The 19,508-nt window shown below is 46.0% G+C and overlaps 1 protein-coding gene across 3 annotated transcripts in view; it reads right to left on the reverse strand.

Annotated features, from left to right (window-relative positions):
• LOC147120432 (coiled-coil domain-containing protein 148-like) overlaps window positions 1-19,508 on the reverse strand; it is a 152,181-nt gene that overhangs the window by 128,831 nt on the left and 3,842 nt on the right. Inside the window, exons 2-3 of one of the 3 annotated variants that reach the window (XM_085986338.1) lie at window positions 15,922-15,981; window positions 11,546-11,667 (exon numbers count right to left, since the gene is read on the reverse strand). In XM_085986338.1, the coding sequence (XP_085842464.1) occupies window positions 11,546-11,667; window positions 15,922-15,976 (177 nt within the window). In that variant the 5' untranslated portion in view covers window positions 15,977-15,981. Of the gene's footprint in view, window positions 1-1,593; window positions 1,761-11,545; window positions 11,668-15,921; window positions 15,982-19,508 lie in introns of those variants that run through there. The other 2 variants (XM_085986339.1, XM_085986340.1) reach the window with 2 other exon arrangements.

Raw genomic sequence — 19,508 nt, forward strand, 5'->3', positions numbered from 1 at the left:
ACTGTAATTAGTCACGTGCACCATAGCACATTAAAACTTCTCTTTATTGTCACAAAAGTCTTTCATTATAGCAAAACAACGTCATGTCAACAGAAACCATAACTAACAAAATAACAGTTAACTCTTCGGCAAAGCCGCAAAACTAAACAAACCATTTCCAACAATTACAACAGGTGAGGGTGTCCTTGAATTTGGCCAAGGAAACGTCTCAGCACCTCCCTCTACTGCTGGCCCCTTGATGGAGAACGACTTCTCTTTCGCGGACGGCCCCTTCCCTCCCTGCTGCTCCTACGTAATTGAACCCCAGTGGCGGGGTGAAGGCTGGGGGACGCCTGCTGACTGTGTGGAAGCGCAGAAGCCCCTGAGGGACGGCCTGGCCGACCTCTGGGCTTGGAGGGTGCAGACGCAGGATGCTTGATCTGAGCATGGCTGGAAGCAGTGTTCCCTGCAGGTGGTGGCAGCTGCACTGCAGACGTACCAGCGCTGGCATGTGCAATGGTCACCTGCCGAGAGAGGACACCTGCAGCATGGTCGGACGACACACTGGCTCTCTGAGGGGACCGGCTCGGCTCATCCGCCACAATCGCATGCTCCACTGATTCCTGGCCTTGTATGGGACTGGAAGGGCCCGGGGTGATCCTAGCTGATGCAGATAGGGTGGCTGCAGTGAGAGTTCGCGTTGCCTCAATCTGGGTGTGGACGAGGCCGGCAAGTGACTGCGTGGCAGCAGTGAGGACCTGTGAGCCAGGTGCCAGTGCTTCGGAGAAGCCCTGGACAGTTCTTTCCATTGCTTCGGACAAGGCCGGTGCCGACCGCTCCACTGCCTCGGCCAAGCCCTGGACAGACCTTTCCAGGGATTGTCCGAAGCCCTGAACAGTCCTTTCCATAGCGGCCTCGAAGCCCTGGACAGTCCTCTCCATTGTTGGCCCGAAGCCCTGGACAGTCCTCTCCACTGTTGCCCCGAAGCCCTCGAGAGTCCTCTCCATTGTTGGCCCGAAGCCCTGGACAGTCCTCTCCATTGTTGCCCCGAAGTCCAACACACTCTTAGCCAGTGTATCTATTGACTGAGGCATCCTCCCCACTGCAGCCATCAGCTCAGTGTGCCTGAGCCGGGCTTGGGTGCTCATTTTAGCCAGGCGACGCACCTCCTCTGCACTCTGTGCAGCAGTCATCACTACCTGCCTTGCCCTCCGGGGAGACAGTGGCCGAACTTGCCTACCCCCCTTGCGTTGCTGCATGCCGCTTGTACCGGCAACTGGCTGATCCTCAGAGCACCGCCCCACTCCCCTCCAGGGAACTACTATCCCCAGTCTGTAGATGTGTATGCTCCCCTGAGATTGGAACGGATGGTCTGGCTTCCTCCTGATCCTCGCCTCCGGAGGCACTGGCACTGGCAGCTTCAGGGCGTTGAGCCCGAGTTGGTGATGCATCATCTGAAAGCAGGGAGGTGGAAGAGTGGCTTTAGCAAAAGGACAGGTTGGCGGAAAGGCATGCCAGATTGCGGCAAGGCTCTGACATTGGCTGCACACTGAGGAAGCATGCTGGCGGGGGGACCAAGTGGAAGGAAACAGCTGAAAAAGGAAAGAGCCTTACCCTCGCTGTCGGAAATGGGGTCGGCAGCTGCAGTGGTAACAGGACCAGACAGACGTCCTCCAAGAATCTGGTGCACTCTCTCCTCGAGATCCGTCAGTGACGACTTGTGGAGGCCCGCCACCGGTTCGAGTCTGCTCCTTTCGCCTCGCCGCCAGCTTGGACTGCAGGGGAAAGAAGGGGAAGTTCTGTAACATGATGCCTTGAGAGATCATCGCATGCCCCCCATGGTGCAAGAGCCCTTACATGAGGCCTTGAGAGATCATCGCATGCCCCCCATGGTGCAAGAGCCCTTACATGAGGCCTTGAGAGATCATCTCATGCCCCCCATGGTGCAAGGGCCCTTACATGTGGCCTTGAGTGAAATGTCCATGTGTGTGCCCAGAAAGGGCCATGGGTGCTTGCTGACAGATGGCCATTGAGGCATCATGGCAACAGGGTGCTCGAAGTCAGGTGCAGATGGAGGGAATCAGAAGTTTGCATAACCAACACTCACCCTAACGACCCGAGTGAGGTCGTTGAATTTCTTCCTGCACTGAACAGGGCTCCTGGTCGCCATGCTGCTGGAGTTGACCCTCAGAGAAACCTCCCTCCAAGATCGCTGGTAAGCCTTTTGATTCGGCCTCTTGCCATTGTCAGGATACAGAACATCTCGACGGCGCTCAACTGCAGACACCAAATGGTCCAGAGCCTCAGTGCTGAAGCGCTCTGCTCTCTGTCTCACCTTCTCCATCCTGAACAAGTTTCTTGCGCCAGAGAAGGGCGAGCGCCGATTCTGAGGCCTACAGGGTGTTGAGTGTGGCAGCTCAGGCTGACTGACCCACCCCTTTAAGAGCCGGCCGGCGCCTGGAAGTCTCGTGGTTTCCAGTAATTGAGATCACCTGCGCTGCGCCCGTCCGCGCCGATATTGGGTAGCGCCTGAACTTTTGCGCCTTAGGAGCCCCGTGCAACGTCTGAGTTCGCGCCTCAATCCCCTTTGGGGGCGATGCAACCCAATATCTCGCCAGGCAGCGATAAGTTTCGTCTGGCTATAAACTTTGCGCAGTGCCAGTTCTAACGCCTCAAGCGGGGCTATACCCAATTTCTAGGCCTTAGAGAGTAAGGATTCTGGCCCTAATGCACTTCCAAGCAGAAGATTACAGGAAGTAGCAATAGAAATTGGTCACATCTGATGGATAACTTAAGGGAATCACTAAATAAAGGAGCTGTGCCATGGGACTCCAGAGAGGAAAATGTGGTGCCAATTTATAAAGAAAGAATGGAAGAATAACCCAGAGAAATATAAACCTGTGAACTGGATATTGGTAGTTGGGGAAATAATACAGAATAGTAAATCTGAGATTGGGGGGGGGGGGGGGGGAGAGAAGTTGGAGATTATGGGGAAGGGGAGGTGTGAGTAGCCGTGGATCGCGGGGGGTTGGAAGATGAACAGCTCGAGATCGCGGGGGGGGGGGGGCGGCGGGGGGGAGAGCTGGAGAACTCGGTGAGCAGCCGGCGATTGCTGGTGAGGAAGGGAGTTCGCCGGGGGTGGGGGGTGAGCAGCCGGAGAACTCGGACAGCAGCCAGAGAACGTTAGGGAGGGGTGGTGAGTACCCGGAGATTGCGGGGTGGGCGGGGGGGTTTGGTGGTGGGGCAGTCAGAGGTCGCGGGGGAATTTGGACATCATGGGGTGTGTAAAGAGGTTAGCTTGGGGGATCTGGGGAAGCACTCTTGCTCCACCTGGCCTACAAGCAGTGCCGTAAATGCACTTGCTTCATGGGTCCAGCCCTTCTTGCCTCCTTTTACCTGCCCGGCTTCCATGGATTAAAAGTAAAAATTTAGGTAAAATGAAGGCATGCAGCCTTTTTAAAAGATTTTATTGACCTACAGGAGTAGGAGTGCTTCCCCAGATCCCTCAAGCTAACCTCTTTACACACCCCGCGATCTCTGACCGCCCCAAAAATCATGACAAATCCAACCCGGCCAATTACCGCCCCATCAGTCTACTCTCAAACATCAGCAAAGTGATGGAAGGGTCATCGACAGTGCTGTCAAGCAGCTCTTACTCACCAATAACCTGCTCACTGATACCCAGTTTGGGTTCCGCCAAGACCACTCAGCTCCCAACCTCATTACAGCCTTGCTCCAAACATGGACAAAAGAGCTGAATTCCAGAGGTGAGGTGAGAGTGACTGCCCTTGACATCAAGGCAGCATTTGACCGAGTCTGGCATCAAGGAGCCCTAGTAAAACTGAAGTCAATGGGAATCAGGGGGAAAACGCTCCACTGGCTGGAGTCATACCTAGCACAAAGGAAGATGGTTGTGGTGGTTGAAGGTCAATCATCACAGCCCCAGGATATCGCTGCAGGAATTCCACAGGGCAGTTTACTAGGCCCAACTATCTTCAGCTGCTTCATCAATGACCTTCCCTCCAACATAAGGTCAGAAATGGGGATGTTCGCTGATGACTGCACAGTGTTCAGCGCCATTCACAACTCCACAGATAATGAAGCACTCCATGCCCGCATGCAACAAGACCTGGACGATGTTCAGGCTTGGGCTGATAAGTGTCAGGTAATATTCGCGCCACAGAAGTGCCAGGCAATGACTATCTCCAACAAGCGAGAGTCTAACTACCTCCCTTTGACATTCATAAGAACATAAGAACATAAGAAATAGGAGCAGGAGTAGGCCAATCGGCCCCTCGAGCCTGCTCGCCATTCAATAAGATCATGGCTGATCTGATCCTAACCTCAAATCTACTTTCACTCTCCATCCCACCCGAACCCATGTGATCTCCTGGGAGAGGCGAAAAACCAGATAAAAAACCCAATCGCCAATTTGGGAGAAAAAATCTGGGAAATTCCTCTCCGACCCATCTAGGCGATCGAAACTCGTCCAGGAGATCACTCTGTCCCTGTATTTCCTGCAGTACTTACCTTCTGTAAAGGCGATCTCCACCCCAGCCAGGAACAGGCCCAATTTACTCTTGAAGGACTCCTAGCTGGCAGCCTGTTCCCGGGGTCTCCACTAATCCCTGTGAATAGAACCATCTCCTGAAATCTAACAGAATTAGAACACAAGAAGTAGGAACAGGACCAGGCTACACAGCCCCTGGGCCCGCTCCGCCACCCACAGGGCCATGACCAATCCGAACCTAGACTCATGTCCGATTTCCTACCCACTCCCCATAACCCCTAATTCCCCTTACTTCTAGGAAACTGTCTATTTCTGTTTTAAATTTATTTAATGATGTAGCTTCCACAGCTCTCTGGGGCAGCAAATTCCACAGACCTACCACCCTCTGAGTGAAGAAGTTTCTCCTCATCTCAGTTTTGAAAGAGCAGCCCCTTATTCTAAGATTATGCCCCCTAGTTCTAGTTTCACCCATCATTGGAAACATCCTCACCGCATTCACCTGATCAAGCCCCTTCACAATCTTATATGTTTCAATAAGATTGCCTCTCATTCTTCTGAACTCCAATGAGTAGAGTCCCAATCTACTCAACCTCTCCTCATATATCAACCCCCTCATCCCCGGGATTAACCGAGTGAACCTTCTTTGTACTGCCTCGAGAGCAAGTATGTCTTTTCTTAAGTATGGACACCAAAACTGTATGCAGTATTCCAGGTGTGGTCTCACCAATACCTTGCACAACTGCAGCAATACCTCCCTGTTTTTATATTCCATCCCCCTAGTAATAAAAGCCAACATTCCATTGGCCTTCTTGATCACCTGCTGCACCTGCATACTAACTTTTTGTGTTTCATGCACCAGGACCCCCAGATCCCTTTGTACTGCAGTACTTTCCAGTTTCTTGCCATGAAGATAATAACTTGCTCTATGATTTTTCCTGCCAAAGTGCATAACCTCACACTTTCCAGTATTATATTCCATCTGCCAAATCTCTGCCCACTTACTTAGCCTGTCTATGTCCCTTTGCAAGTTTTTTATGTCCTGCTCACTCACTACTTTCCCTCCCATCTTTGTATCATCTGCAAACTTTGATATGTTACACTCGGTCCCTTCCTCCAAATCGTTAATATAGATTGTAAAGAGTTGGGGTCCCAGCACTGACCCCTGCGGAACACCATTAGTTACTGATTGCCAGTCTGAGAATGAACCATTTATCCCAACTCTCTGCTTTCTATTAGATAGCCAATCCTCCACCCATGCCAGAATATTACCCCCAATCCTGTGATTTTTTATCTTGAGCAATAATCTTTTATGTGGCACCTTGTCAAATGCCTTTTGGAAGTCTAAATACACTACGTCCACTGGTTCCCCTTTATCCACCCTGTATGTTACGTCCTCAAAGAACTCAAGCAAATTTGTCAAACATGACTTCCCTTTCGTAAAACCATGCTGACTTTGTCCTATTAAATTATGTTTATCCAAATGTCCCGTTACTGTCTCCTTAATAATGGACTCTAAAATTTTACCAACCACAGATGTTAGGCTAACTGGTCTATAGTTTCCAGCCTTCTGTCTACTACCCTTTTTAAATAAAGGTGTTACATTAGCAGTTTTCCAATCTGCCGGGACCTTTGCTGAGTCCAGGGAGTTTTGGAAAATTATTACCAATGCATCCACAATCCCTACCGCCACTTCCCTCAAGACCCTAGGATGTAAGCCATCGGGTCCAGGGGATTTATCCGCCTTAAGTCCCATTATTTTACCGAGTACCACTTCCTTAGTGATTTTAATCGTATTTAGCTCCTCCCCCCCTAGAGCCCCCTGTTTGTCCAGTGTTGGGATATTCTTAGTGTCCTCTACTGTAAAGACTGATACAAAATATTTGTTCAGCGTTTTTGCCATCTCCATATTTCCCACCATTAATTTCCCTGTCTCATCCTCTAAGGGACCAACATTTACTTTAACCACCCTTTTTCTTTTTATATAACTATAGAAACTTTTGCTATCTGTTTTTATATTTTTTGCTAATTTACTTTCATAATCTATCTTCCCTTTCTTAATCAATCTTTTAGTTATTTTTTGCTGTCTTTTAAAGACTTCCCAATCTTCTATCCTCCCACTAGATTTGGCTACCTTATATGCCCTTGTTTTTAGTCGGATACTATCCTTTATTACTTTACTCAGCCATGGATGGCTGTCTTTTCTTTTACACCCTTTTTTCCTCAGTGGAATATATATTTTTTGAAAGTTGTAAAATAACTCCTTGAATGTACACCACTGATCATGTACCGTCTTACCCTTTAATCTATTTTCCCAGTCCACTCTAATCAATTCCGCTCTCATACCTTCATAGTCTCCTTTATTCAAGCTCAGTACATTTGTTTGAGATCCAACCTTCTCACCCTCTACTTGAATATGGAATTCAACCATGTTATGGTCACTCATTCCAAGGGGATCCTTTACTAGGACATTTTTAATTAATCCTGTCTCATTACACAGGACCAGATCTAAGGTTGCTTGCCCCCTGGTCGGTTCAGTTACATACTGCTCAAGAAACCCATCCCTAATAAACTCAATGAACTCTTCCTCAAGGCTGCCCTGCCCAATTTGATTTGTCCAGTTAATATGAAAGTTAAAATCCCCCATAATTATAGTTGTTCCCTTATTACAAGCCCCAACTACTTCCTGATTAATACTCCGTCCAACAGAGTTGCAACTGTTAGGAGGCCTATAGACTACACCCACCAGTGTTTTTTTCCCCTTATTATTCCTTATCTCTACCCAAACTGTTTCATTATCCTGATCCTTTGACCCAATATCATTTCTCTGTATTGCAGTGATTCCTTCCTTTATTAACATAGCCACCCCACCTCCCCTTCCTTCCTGCCTGTCCTTCCTGATTGTTAAATACCCTCATATGTTTAATTCCCAGTCATGGTCACCCTGCAGCCATGTTTCTGTAATGGCCACAAGATCATACCCATATGTAGTTATTTCTGCCGTCAACTTGTCCATTTTGTTACGAATGCTACATGCATTCAGATAAAGAACTTTCAAATATGTTTTGTGACACTTAGTTCCTGCTTTTTCCCCTTTTACTACTTTACCTTTTACTCCATACATTCTGTCCCTTCCTGACACTCTCTGGTTTTTAATTCCCCCACTGCTACCTAGGTCTATGACCTTCTCCATTGTCATTTTTATTATTTGCTCTCTAGAAACCTCCCTCCCACTGATTAGTTTAAAGCCCTCTCTACAGCCCTAGTTATATGATTCGCCAGGATTCTAGTCCCAGCACTGGCCAAGTGAAGTCCGTCCCAACGGAACAGCTCTCTCCTGTCCCAGTACTGGTGCCAGTGTCCCAAGAAGCAAAACCCATTTCTCCCACACCAGTCTTTGAGCCACGCATTTAACTCTCTAATTTTATTTATCCTAGCCAAATTCGCTCGTGGCTCAGGTAATAATCCTTATTACCCTTGAGGTTCTGTTTTTTAATTTGATCCCTAGCTGCTCATACTCCTTTAACAGAACCTTCTTCCTTGTCTTATCTACGTCGTTGGTACCAACATGGACCACGACAACTGGATCCTCCCCCTCCCACTCCAAGTTTCTCTCCAGCCCAGAAGAGATGTCCTTAACCGGGCAGGCAACACAGCCTTCGGGACTCCCGCTCTCGGCTGCAAAGAACCCTATCTATCCCCCTAATGATACTATCCCCTACCACTACAACATTTCTTTTTACTCCCCCCACTTGAATGGCCCCCTGCTCCACGGTGCTGTGGCCAGGTTGCTCATCCTCCCTGCAGTCCCTGCTCCTGCCCCCACAGGGAGTAAGAACCTCAAACCTGTTTGACAAGAGCAAGGGCTGCGGCTCCTCCAACACTACCTCCTGGATCCCCGTACCTGCCTCACTCATAGTCACACCGTCCTGTCCCTGACCACGGACTACATCTGAATTAATTAATTTCATAGGTGTGACTACCTCCTGAAACATAGAGTCCAAGTATTTTCCCCCCTCCCTGATGTGTCGCAGTGTCTGAAGCTCGGTCTCAAGCACATCAACATGGTGCCGGAGTTCCTCTAGCAGCAAACACTTGTCACAAATGTAATCACCGTGAGCCTCAATGGGGTCCACCGGCTCCCACATTTCACAGCAGTAACACATCACCAGCTCACCCATTCTATATAATTAATTAAATTTCTTATTATTAGTTATGAAGACCCTCTGCCCCGATATAGATGGTAATATCACACCACTATTTAATAGGACTTACCAACTTATAAAGGTATAAAAGAGAAGGAAGAGGACCTACCAACCAGCTGATCACCTACCTCCCTTTTGAATGCTGTCTGTGGTGCCTGTTAGGTTGATTCGCCTTGCTGCTCCGCTTCTGCAGTGCTGGCTAAGCCTGAGAGTGGGAAACAAAACAGGGCAAAAACACACCCTCACTTCCCACTTGCCCGAACTCTCTCACTTACCAAAACTCTCGCTTACACTCAACGCCGACCGCACTCGCGCTGCCGCACTCGGCCTGCCCCTTTTTAAACCCGGATTCTACTTCCGGTTTAAACTCCCCAACAATTTAATTTACTTTAATAAATTAAACTTACTTCAAAAAATAAAATTTTCCCTTCACTTAAATTCTCTAAATAAACTTAAATAACTTTTCTCTCACTTACCAAAACTCTCGCTTACACTCAACGCCGACCACATTCAATGGCATTACCATTGCCGAATCCCCCACTATCAACATCCTGGGGGTCACCATTAACCAGAAACTTAACTGGACCAGCCACATAAATACTGTGGCAACAAGAGCAGGTCAGAGGCTAGGTATTCTGCGGTGAGTGTCTCGCCTCCTGACTCCCCAAAGCCTTTCCACCATCTACAAGGCACAAGTATGGAGTGTGATGTAATACTCTCCACTTGCCTGGATGAGGGCAGCTCCAACAACACTGAAGAAGCTCGACACCATCCAGGACAAAGCAGCCCGCTTGATTGGCACTGCATCCACCACCTTAAATATTCACTCCCTCCTCCACCGGCGTACCGTGGCTGCAATGTGTACCATCTACAAGATGCACTGCAGCAACTCGCCAAGGCTTCTTCGGCAGCACCCCCCAAACCCGCGACCTCTACCACCTAGAAGGACAAGGGCAGCAGGCGCATGGGAACACCATCACTTCCAAGTTCCCCTCCAAGTCACACACCATCCTGACTTAGAAGTACATCGCCGATCCTTCATCGTCGCTGGGTCAAAATCCTGGAACTCCCTACCTAACAGCACTGTGGGAGTACCATCACCACACGGACTGCAGCGGTTCAAGAAGGTGGCTCACCACCACCTTCTCAAGGGCAACTAGGGATGGGCAATAAATGCTGGCGTTGCCAGCGGCGCCCAGATCCCATAAACGAATTTTTTTTTAAACTACCTCCGAGAACAAGTTGATTGTCCAGCCCCCTCAACCCGTCCCCGTTAAAATTGGAAATGGATGAGTTGGAAACCATTTGGGATCAGGTTTGAGAAATTAATTTTTTTTACCTTCCACCCGCCCCCCTAACCTACCCATCCTTGAGAGTTAAAGTTCTCCCCATTGAGTCACAGGCAGCAAATGTAAAGCAGCATCTACCTGGTACAATACGACTGTCAAGTTATCAGAGCAGTCGGTTTTGATGTATATTAATGATGAAGGAAGGGACAGGAACTCTCAAAATTGATACCAAATTGGGTAGGATTGTAAATATTAGGGGCAGTCAGGGCACCATACTATGTGGGGGCCATCCTGGAATTGAAGGGAGTACAAAAAAGGGCAACTAAGTTGATAAATGGGACAGGGCACCTAAGCTTTGAGGAAAGACAAAGGGTGCCAAGGGTGTTTGCATTGGAAAAAAGGTGGCATAGAGATGGCCTTACTGAAATACTCAAAATCTGCTTGGAAATAATTACACTGGATCCAAGAAAGCTTTACAACGAATGGACATGGATTCATACTTAAACGAGAAAAGGTAAATATACTGTTAAGATATAAATGCAGAATATCCCACCCAGGGAGGCAGTGATGAAGAGATGTTTTATATTCTTTATAAGAGGGTAACAAGTGACTACTGAATGTTAGAGGTAAAGTGGAATAAGAAATTTGTTGCTTTGAAACCAGCCAGTTGGATGAAAATAATTGTCTCTGGTCCCCTAATGTTCTACATTCCCAAGGAAATTGGATCACATGGCGGGGGGCGGGTAGTAGTTAGTTTAATTATATATAGTGATGCATCTTGGGTAACCATGCTCACCTGGAGCTTACTTGATTGCCTTATAGAGTCAGGGAGGAATTTCTCAGTTGTTACTAAAATTGGTCATAGTATTTTGTCTGTGTAATTGCTTCCCCCAGGATTTAGGATTTACTAGAAATGTGGGAGGGTGGTGCATGAGGTTCCACTGTCTAATGGACAGGGTCTAGTGGTCTTTTCTACTCTCTTTTTGTATGCAGAAGGAGAATGGAGAGGAAGAAAGAAAATGGAAGATCAGTGAACAGAATAAACTTCTTACAGTGTTATTTAACTTAAAATTGCCTTTTTACTGTCCATTTGAGTTGTATAGGGTTGATATTCAAGTAGCGTTATTATTATGGTTGTCTCACATAGTCAAAGTATGCGAATTAAAATCTTTAAAAAAAAATCAGTCAGCTAGCTGCCACCAGTCTAAGGATTAATCATATCTGTTTGAAATTAACATTTCCGTAGCTGGTGTGTAGTCTAAACAATATTTTATTTTCCTCCTGCTTGAGTCCCCATCCCTAAACCCAGTATTCTGCAAAGTGCCCCAGCTGTAAGGACAATTTGGTGACCTGCTCCTTGGAAGTCAATGTGGAAAGATAAGTAGGAGTGGTCATCTGAGATCTGCCTGCCCTGTAATCCCTTGATGAACTAGACAATATTGAGAACTGGCCACATAGGGAAATAAGCAACCAATGCTTTTGTTGGTACATTGCTGTTTACCTTTGGCTAATAACTAGTTGTAGGATAGATTTTTTGTCATTAGCTTTGCAGTAAATTGATTTACCTTGAGTTCGGTATCAAGACATGCCATCTTTTTGGCTTCAGCAAGAGCCTGAAGTTGTTGATAGTCAACTGGTTTGTACTTCTGAATTCCAAGGCCATTTTTTATTCTTATTACCAGCTTCTCTAATGGAAAATTATAAAAACAGAAAAAGTTTCAAAACGCATAGTCAGGATTCATTTTACTAAAATATTCAATAGGTTATCCTATTTAATTTACAGGATCAATTTTAAATCCATAGGAATTTTATTAGGTCTTACTGAAATTCATAAAATCCTATTATTGTCAAAATAGAAACATTTTGAAAAATACTGTGTACTACATTTCAGATTCAGACCAAAAATACATAGCAATGTAGCCTTGAAAATTCCATTACACATAGTATATAATTTAGTATGTTTTGTTTAATAATTCTGTAATTCTTACTGTATCAAAAACTAAAATATACCAGTAAGTACCAGAAAACAAATTTCAGTTAATATAGCAAATAATATAGCAAATAACAGAATAAGAAAAAATAACTTCAGAAATTAATTTTTAAAAGATATTTAAGAGTACCTCAAACCTACAGTTGGTACAAAAATTACATTGTGGTAACATACTATCTAATTGATGAACTGTTCTCTACTACGGTGTTTAAATTATTTCTGTATTTCATGAATCCAATTTTATCTTCATTACTTATTTTTTCTTATTTGGTTTGTGCTAAGCTCCAGTGCATATTCTCAATGAGAATGCAAACTATTCAAGCTGAAACAGTAAGTAGTTTACCTTAGGCAATGAGAAATGTGTTGATATAAAGGATATTGAAACAGACACTATTAATACTAGCCTATTGTGAATCCAATTTTATAATGGTTTACTTTAGACTTTAAAAACTCAGTATAAAATTGTGTATTATGTTCAACAGCTTTAGTTTTTGCAAGTATAGAAACATAGAAGATAGGAGCAGCAGTAGGCCATTCGGCCCCTCGAGCCTGCTCCACCATTCAATGCGATCATGGCTGATCATCCAAATTCAGTACCCTGTCCCTGCTTTCTCCCCATACCCCTTGATCCCTTTAGCCTTAAGAAATATATCCAACTCCTTCTTGAATATATTTAATGAATTGGCCTCTACTGCCTTCTGTGGTAGAGAATTCCACAGGTTCACCACTCTCTGGGTGAAGAAATTCCTCCTCATTTCTGTCCTAAATGGCTTACCCCTTATCCTTAGACTGTGACCCCTGGTTCTGGACTCCCCGACCATCGGGAACATTCTTCCTGCGTCTAGTCTGTCCAGTCCTGTCAGAATTTTATAAGTTTCAATGAGATCACCTCTCATTCTTCTAAACTCTAGTGAGTATAAGCCCAATAGACCCAATCTCTCCTCATACGTCATTCCTGCCATCCCAGGTATCAGCCTGGTGAATCTTCGCTGAACTCCCTCCATGGCAAGAACATCCTTCCTCAGATAAGGCGACCAAAACTGCACACAATACTCAAGATGTGGTCTCACCAAGGCCCTGTACAACTGCAGCAAGACATCCTTGTTCCTGTACTCAAACCCTCTCGCTACAAAGGCCAACATACCATTTGCCTTCTTAACCGCCTGCTGCACCTTCAGCGACTGGTGCAGAAGGACACCCAGATCTCGTTGCACTTCCCCTTCTCCCAATCTATTGCCATTCAGATAATAATCTGCCTTCCTGTTTTTGCCACCAAAGTGGATAACCTCACATTTATCCACGTTATATTGCATCTGCCATGCTTCTGCCCAATCACCCAACCTGTCCAAATCATCCTGGAGTTTCTCGGCATCCTCCTCACAGCTCACATGCCCACCCAGTTTTGTGTCGTCTGCAAACTTGGAGATATTACATCTAGTTCCCTTGTCTAGATCATAAATATATATTGTGAATAGCTGGGGTCCAAGGACCGATCCCTGTGGTACCCCACTAGTCACTGCCTGCCACTTGGAAAAAGACCCGCTTATTCCAACTCTTTGCTTTCTGTCTGCCAACCAGTTCTCTATCCAAGTCAATACCTTGCCCCCAATCCCATGTGCCTTAACTTTACACGCTAATCTCTTATGCGGGGCCTTATCGAAAGCCTTCTCAAAGTCCAAATACACCACATCCACTGGGTCTCCCTTATTTATTTTACCAGTTACATCCTCAAAAAATTCCAGTAGATTAGTCAAGCATGATTTACCTTTTGTAAACTCATGTTGACTTTGTCCGATCCTGTCACTGTTTTCCAAGTGCTCTGCTATTACATCTTTTATAATGGACTCTAGCATTTTCCCCACTACCGATGTCAGGCTTACCGGTCTGTAATTCCCCGTTTTCTCTCTACCACCTTTTTTGAATAGTGGGGTAACATTAGCTACCCTCCAATCCATGGGTACTGTTCCAGATTCCATCGAATTTTGGAAGATGACCAGCAATGCATCTACTATTTCTAGGGCCACTTCCTTAAGTACCCTAGGATGTAGATTATCAGGACCTGGGGATTTATCGGCCTTCAATCCCGTCAATTTCCCTAACACCATTTCCCTACAAATACTGATTTCTTTCAGTTCCTCCCTTTCATCAGACCCTATGTTCCCCGACATCTCTGGGAGGTTATTTGTGTCCTCCTTTGTGAAGACAGAACCAAAATATGTATTTAATTGGTCTGCCATTTTTTTGTTCCCCATTATAAATTCCCCTGATTCTGACTGCAAGGGACCTACGCTTGACTTCACCAATCTTTTTCTCTTCACATATCTATAAAAGCTTTTACAGTCAGTTTTTATGTTCCCTGAAAGCTTACTCTCATATTCTATTTTCCCCTTCTTAATTAATCCCTTTGTCCTCCTTTGTTGAATCCTAAACTGCTCCCAATCCTCAGGTTTACTGCTTTTTCTGGCCAATTTATATGTCCTCTCCTTGGATCTTATGCTATCCCTAATTTCCCTTGTTAGCCACGGTTGAGTCACCTTTTTTGTTTTATTTTTATGCCAAACTGGGATGAACAAATTCTGTAGTTCATCCATGCGGTCTTTAAATGTTTGCCATTGTCTATCCACAGTCAACCCTTTGAGTGACATTCCCTAATCAATCCTACCCAACTCGCGCCTCAGACCATCATAGTTTCCTTTATTTAAATTCAGGACCCTAGTCTCTGAGTCAACTACTTCACTCTCCATCTTAATGAAAAATTCTATCATATTATGATCGCTCTGACCCAAGGGGCCTCGTACAACAAGATTGCTAATTAATCCTTTCTCATTACACATAGTTGGTAGTATAGTTGGTGCAGATTATTAGTATTTACACTAATTTGGTTTTCCTTTTTATCCACTCGATATATTTATTAAGATTTTAACCTCATCAAATCAGCACTAAATTTTACAGTACATCTTTGACAGGCTGGCTTAAATAAAATGCAGAAAGCTCAGGAAATTAAGCATTTATAATTTGAACAGGTCTTAGAAAGCGTTCTGAAATCTGCTAAGAGAATAAGCATATGAAAGATTTTTTGCTAATTTATTCCTCTTGTCTTTGCTCCTTCTCTCCTAAAAACAATGATTCCTGTTGGGTTTCTTTGGTACCTTGCCTACGTGTCCTTTCTTCATGAGTGAGTCCAGACAGTGGATGGTGATAAACTATTTGACTACATGACATCACAGCCAAGCATCCAGACACCAGCACCTTCCAGCTGGGGTCACTTGGATAGTAATCAAGAGCAGGAACTCTGGCTGACTCTTCCCCTGCTTAAGCCCAACTGTAGCACCCATACCGTCACACTGCCCAAGATCAGCTAACTCAGAGCAAACCAAGATTCAAACCCAAGACCTCCGGTCTGTATAGCTCAGCTGCACACTACCTGTACTAACTGAAACATCAGGGTAGTTCACATTTTAGTTGCACCATATTCACATAAAAACATAGAGTAAATTAAATCTCCCTCTGAATTTTTAAAACCATTTTTCACCCTTATTCCTGTTCTTCCAATGTTTTTTTCCCCGCTCCACTCCTCTTGAAGACAGTGACTCATGCTGGGTTATTGTTCCATGAGTGTCATTGCAGGAGCAGCCACTCTTTTGTGAGCCTGGACAATGAGTTTTTGACCAGAGACCAGTGTGATCCTGTATCTACCCAAAATCCATACATTCGCAGTTCCAGAAGGAGCCACTGGATAGCAATCAGAATTGGGAAAGCTGGAGGATTTTCCCTTCCCGAACATGGGAACATGGGGTATTTTTGGCCAATGGTAGTGGCCGAGTACAAGCCCAGCTCAGATCACCTAACTCAGCACTGATTGGGGAAATCAAACCTGGATTGTATGGGTTACTGTATTAACCAGCCGAATAACTGGGGAAGTTACTATCAGAAAGGTTTATTATACTATACCTGCATCTTCTGCTTTGTGATTTGTGATGAACATTCGAAGATCTCTTCCGCTCATTGTTCCTACAGGAAAAGTGGTTCATACCAGTTTGATGTATTATTAAAAAACATTTTATTGAACTAGAGTACTCTATATGAGAAAAGTTGGTGTATAAGTTATCAATAAAATATGTTCACTTTCTAAACAAAGTAACAAATTCTTCCACATTTAGAGTCAGGATTCAAACATTAACACTGACAAACTGTCATTGACCTGAAACGTTAACTCTGTTTCTCTCTCCACAGATGCTGCATGACCTGCTGAGTATTTCCAGCATTTTCTGTTTTAATTAACCTATCTCGTTGCAGAAATTGACTGACCTGCTAAGTGTTTTCAGCATTTTCTGTTTCTGTTTCATTTTCACTTGACTGTTTTCCTGTCCTTTCACTCACATTGTCAGTTAAAATATTAGAAGTGAGTTCTGATTTCTTTACTGTTCACATTACTTGTAAATGACAGTGAATATTTCTTGTAATATGAAAACATTTACCAATAATGCCAAGTTATGCAGCCAGTTGATAAATCAGTTTTGGCACGCTACTTTCCAAAAGACATTGATACGTTGGAGTGGGATCAAAGAGGAGTGACTTGGCTCAGCAATGTTATCAGAACATAAGAACATAAGAAATAGGAGCAGGAATAGGCCACTTGGCCCCTCGAGCCTGCTCCGCCATTAAGATCATGGCTGATCTTGGGCTCAAAGCCACTTCCCTGCTCGCTCCCCGTAACCCTTCACTCCCTTATCTTGCAAAAATCTGTCTATCTCCACCTTAAATGTATTTAATGACCCAGCCTCCACGGCTCTCTGGGGCAGAGAATTCCACAGATTTACGACCCTCTGAGAGAAGAAATTCCTCCTCATCTCAGTTCTAACAGGGCGACCCTTTATTCTGAAACTGTGCCCCCATGTACTAGATTTCCCCACAAGGGGAAACATCCTCTCTGCATCTACCTTGTCGAGCCCCCTCAGTATCTTATATGTTTCAATAAGATCACTTCTCATTCTTCTAAACTCCAATGAGTATAGGCTCAACCTTTCTTCATAAGTCAACCCCCTCATCTCTGGAATTAACCTAGTGAATCGTCTCTGAACTGCCTCCAATGCAAGTATATCCTTCCTTAAATAAGGAGACCAAAACTGTACGCAGTACTCAAGGTGTGGTCTCACCAATACCTTGTACAGTTGCAGCAGGACTTCCCTGCTTTTATACTCCAACCCCCTTGCAATAAAGGCCAAAATTCCATTTGCCTTTTTGATTACTTGCTGTACCCCCAGGTCCCTCTGAACTGTAGCATTTTGTAATCTCTCTCCATTTAAATAATAATTTGCTTTTTTATTTTTCCTGCCAAAGTGGATAACCTCGCACTTTCCCACATTATACTCCATCTGCCAAATGTTTTCCCACTCACTTAGCCTATCTATATGCCTTTACAGATTCTTTGGCCTCGATTTTCATTGGGCCGTGAGGCGGGCTTTTAGGCGTGCGGGGGGTTAAAATCGCAAAACCTAGGGGTCGTGACCCCCCCCCGCCTGGTTCCCGCCTCCACGCCATTTTAACCTAGGTGTGTCTGATTGACTCGAATCAGTCCCGCCTGCAACAGGCGGGACTGGTCTTTAGGGCCCTTAAACAGCACTGATTGGCCTTTATAATCCCATTTTAACAGACCCTTGCCTGTTTAACCCTTTTCCCACGTAAAACGCGCCTGGTGGGGATCACGCCTGTGAAACCTGGCGTGAACACTATTGGCTTGCTGACTATCAGCTGCAGGCCTAACATTAAAGAGGATATTTGATCAGTCATCATTTGCAGGTGGCAGGGCTTTGTTGTCTCAGGTCTGGGGCAACTTTTACCAGGCTTAACCACACCTGTGGAAGGTTGGAGCCTCACACACTTCTCCAGTGTGACCTCCTGCGAGACCCCGCTCGCCACCCTCACTCAGCGCTTCCTCAACTGAAGCATGGGAGGCCTTTTTTTCCTTCCCCTCTTGGCATTAGAGGACGTCCAGCCCCATTCACGAAATGACACACGCCACAACTGCAGAAGTTGCCAGCAGAATTTTTATGAAAAACACACAACTGATGGCATTTTCACAAAATACACAGCATTTCACCCAAGTGACTACCCTAATGACTATTAGTGATTCATTTATCTCTTACGCGTACTCCTACGTAGTGGTTCCCCTGTGGCTTCAGCAGATGTGGAGGCCCCTTGCTCACTTTCCTGCTGCTCCTGTCTCGACACCTTTGGCGGGAGTCCTCTGGGATGGCGAGCCCAGCAGTCTGCTGCTCCTGCGGCTGTGCAGGGGTTGAGACCTCTATCTCCATTGGGTGTGTACTCCGGCGGGGCTCTGACCGAGGGCTCTGCAGTGGCATGGAAGTGTGAGCGCTTGGAGAGGAGCCCCCACTTCCTTGAGGTCTGCCACCAACCTCCCTCTCATGGGTCAGGTCCCCCTCAGTGCCTGCAAGTGGCTTGAGAGCAGCTTGCTGCACATCAGGGCGGCCATGGGGACCCGTATCTACAATGGCAGTCCTACTCAGAAGGACTTCCATGAAGGTCTGGTTTCTCTGTTCAATAGATGCCCATCGCTCCTCAAGAGATGTCATTCTATTCTGAACACTCACCATGTTTTCCATACCCTGGCGACTAACCTCCTCCATGGCCGTAGCCCTCCTCTCCTCTACCGTAGCCAGCCTTACCACGGAGGCAGCAATCATTTCCATGTAGGTAGCCATCCTTTCCGTGTTCATGCGTTCATGCGCCAATGACTCCACAAAGGCTCTGCTCATGTTCGCTATGGACTCCTCCATTCACTCCACACTCACAGCGACCCTCGAGACAAAACCTGCCAGAGACTCCTGCATCTGTGCATGGAGTTCCATCACCTCTGATCTTACGGATGAACCCAGAGGCAAAGGGTCGACATGCAGCTGAGCCGAGCTGGCAGCATCCTGCGCCCTCCAACGAGGACTCTCCACTGCTGTCCCTGTCTCCACAATCTACTGATGCTCACTTGTGAGCTGTGATACAGCAGGTGACAACTCTACTCTATGTCCCGAAGGTCCCACCGAGGTGTGAGTGTCTGCACTGGTGCTGGGTGCACTTATTTCTGATGACACTGCGCCCTCAGAGGTTGCAGATTCCTCTGAGGAGTCCGGCTGCTCAGGCTCTTCCTCCTGCACCGTGGGGACTGGGGCTCTTGATGGTCCTGTGGGGGAGTCAAGAAAAATGTTAGAGATGTGATGCCAAGGTTACATGCACATTGCATTTTGCAGATGATCATAAGTCCATATGATGTAGCTTCAGAATCATTATCAGCGACTCATACAATGCCAATGAGAGAGATGGAAAACTATTCTGTCACCAGCTTGCGGGGATGCACCTGTCTGTCCTTCCCCAACGTCCACATCTCGGTCAGCCCCGGCAATCTCCAGGACGCCTTCCTCCCAGGGGGTGAGCTGGGCTAATGAGGGCAGCCCTCCTCCTGTCCTGGCTCGCTCTCTCCTGTTGTGAGCTCTCTTTTCCTGCAATGAGGGAAACAAGTGGAGGTT

This window comes from Somniosus microcephalus, chromosome 4 (genome assembly GCF_052327205.1).
Source record: "Somniosus microcephalus isolate GS21.2 chromosome 4, FLI_Smic_1.0, whole genome shotgun sequence".
Taxonomy (NCBI): domain Eukaryota; kingdom Metazoa; phylum Chordata; class Chondrichthyes; order Squaliformes; family Somniosidae; genus Somniosus; species Somniosus microcephalus.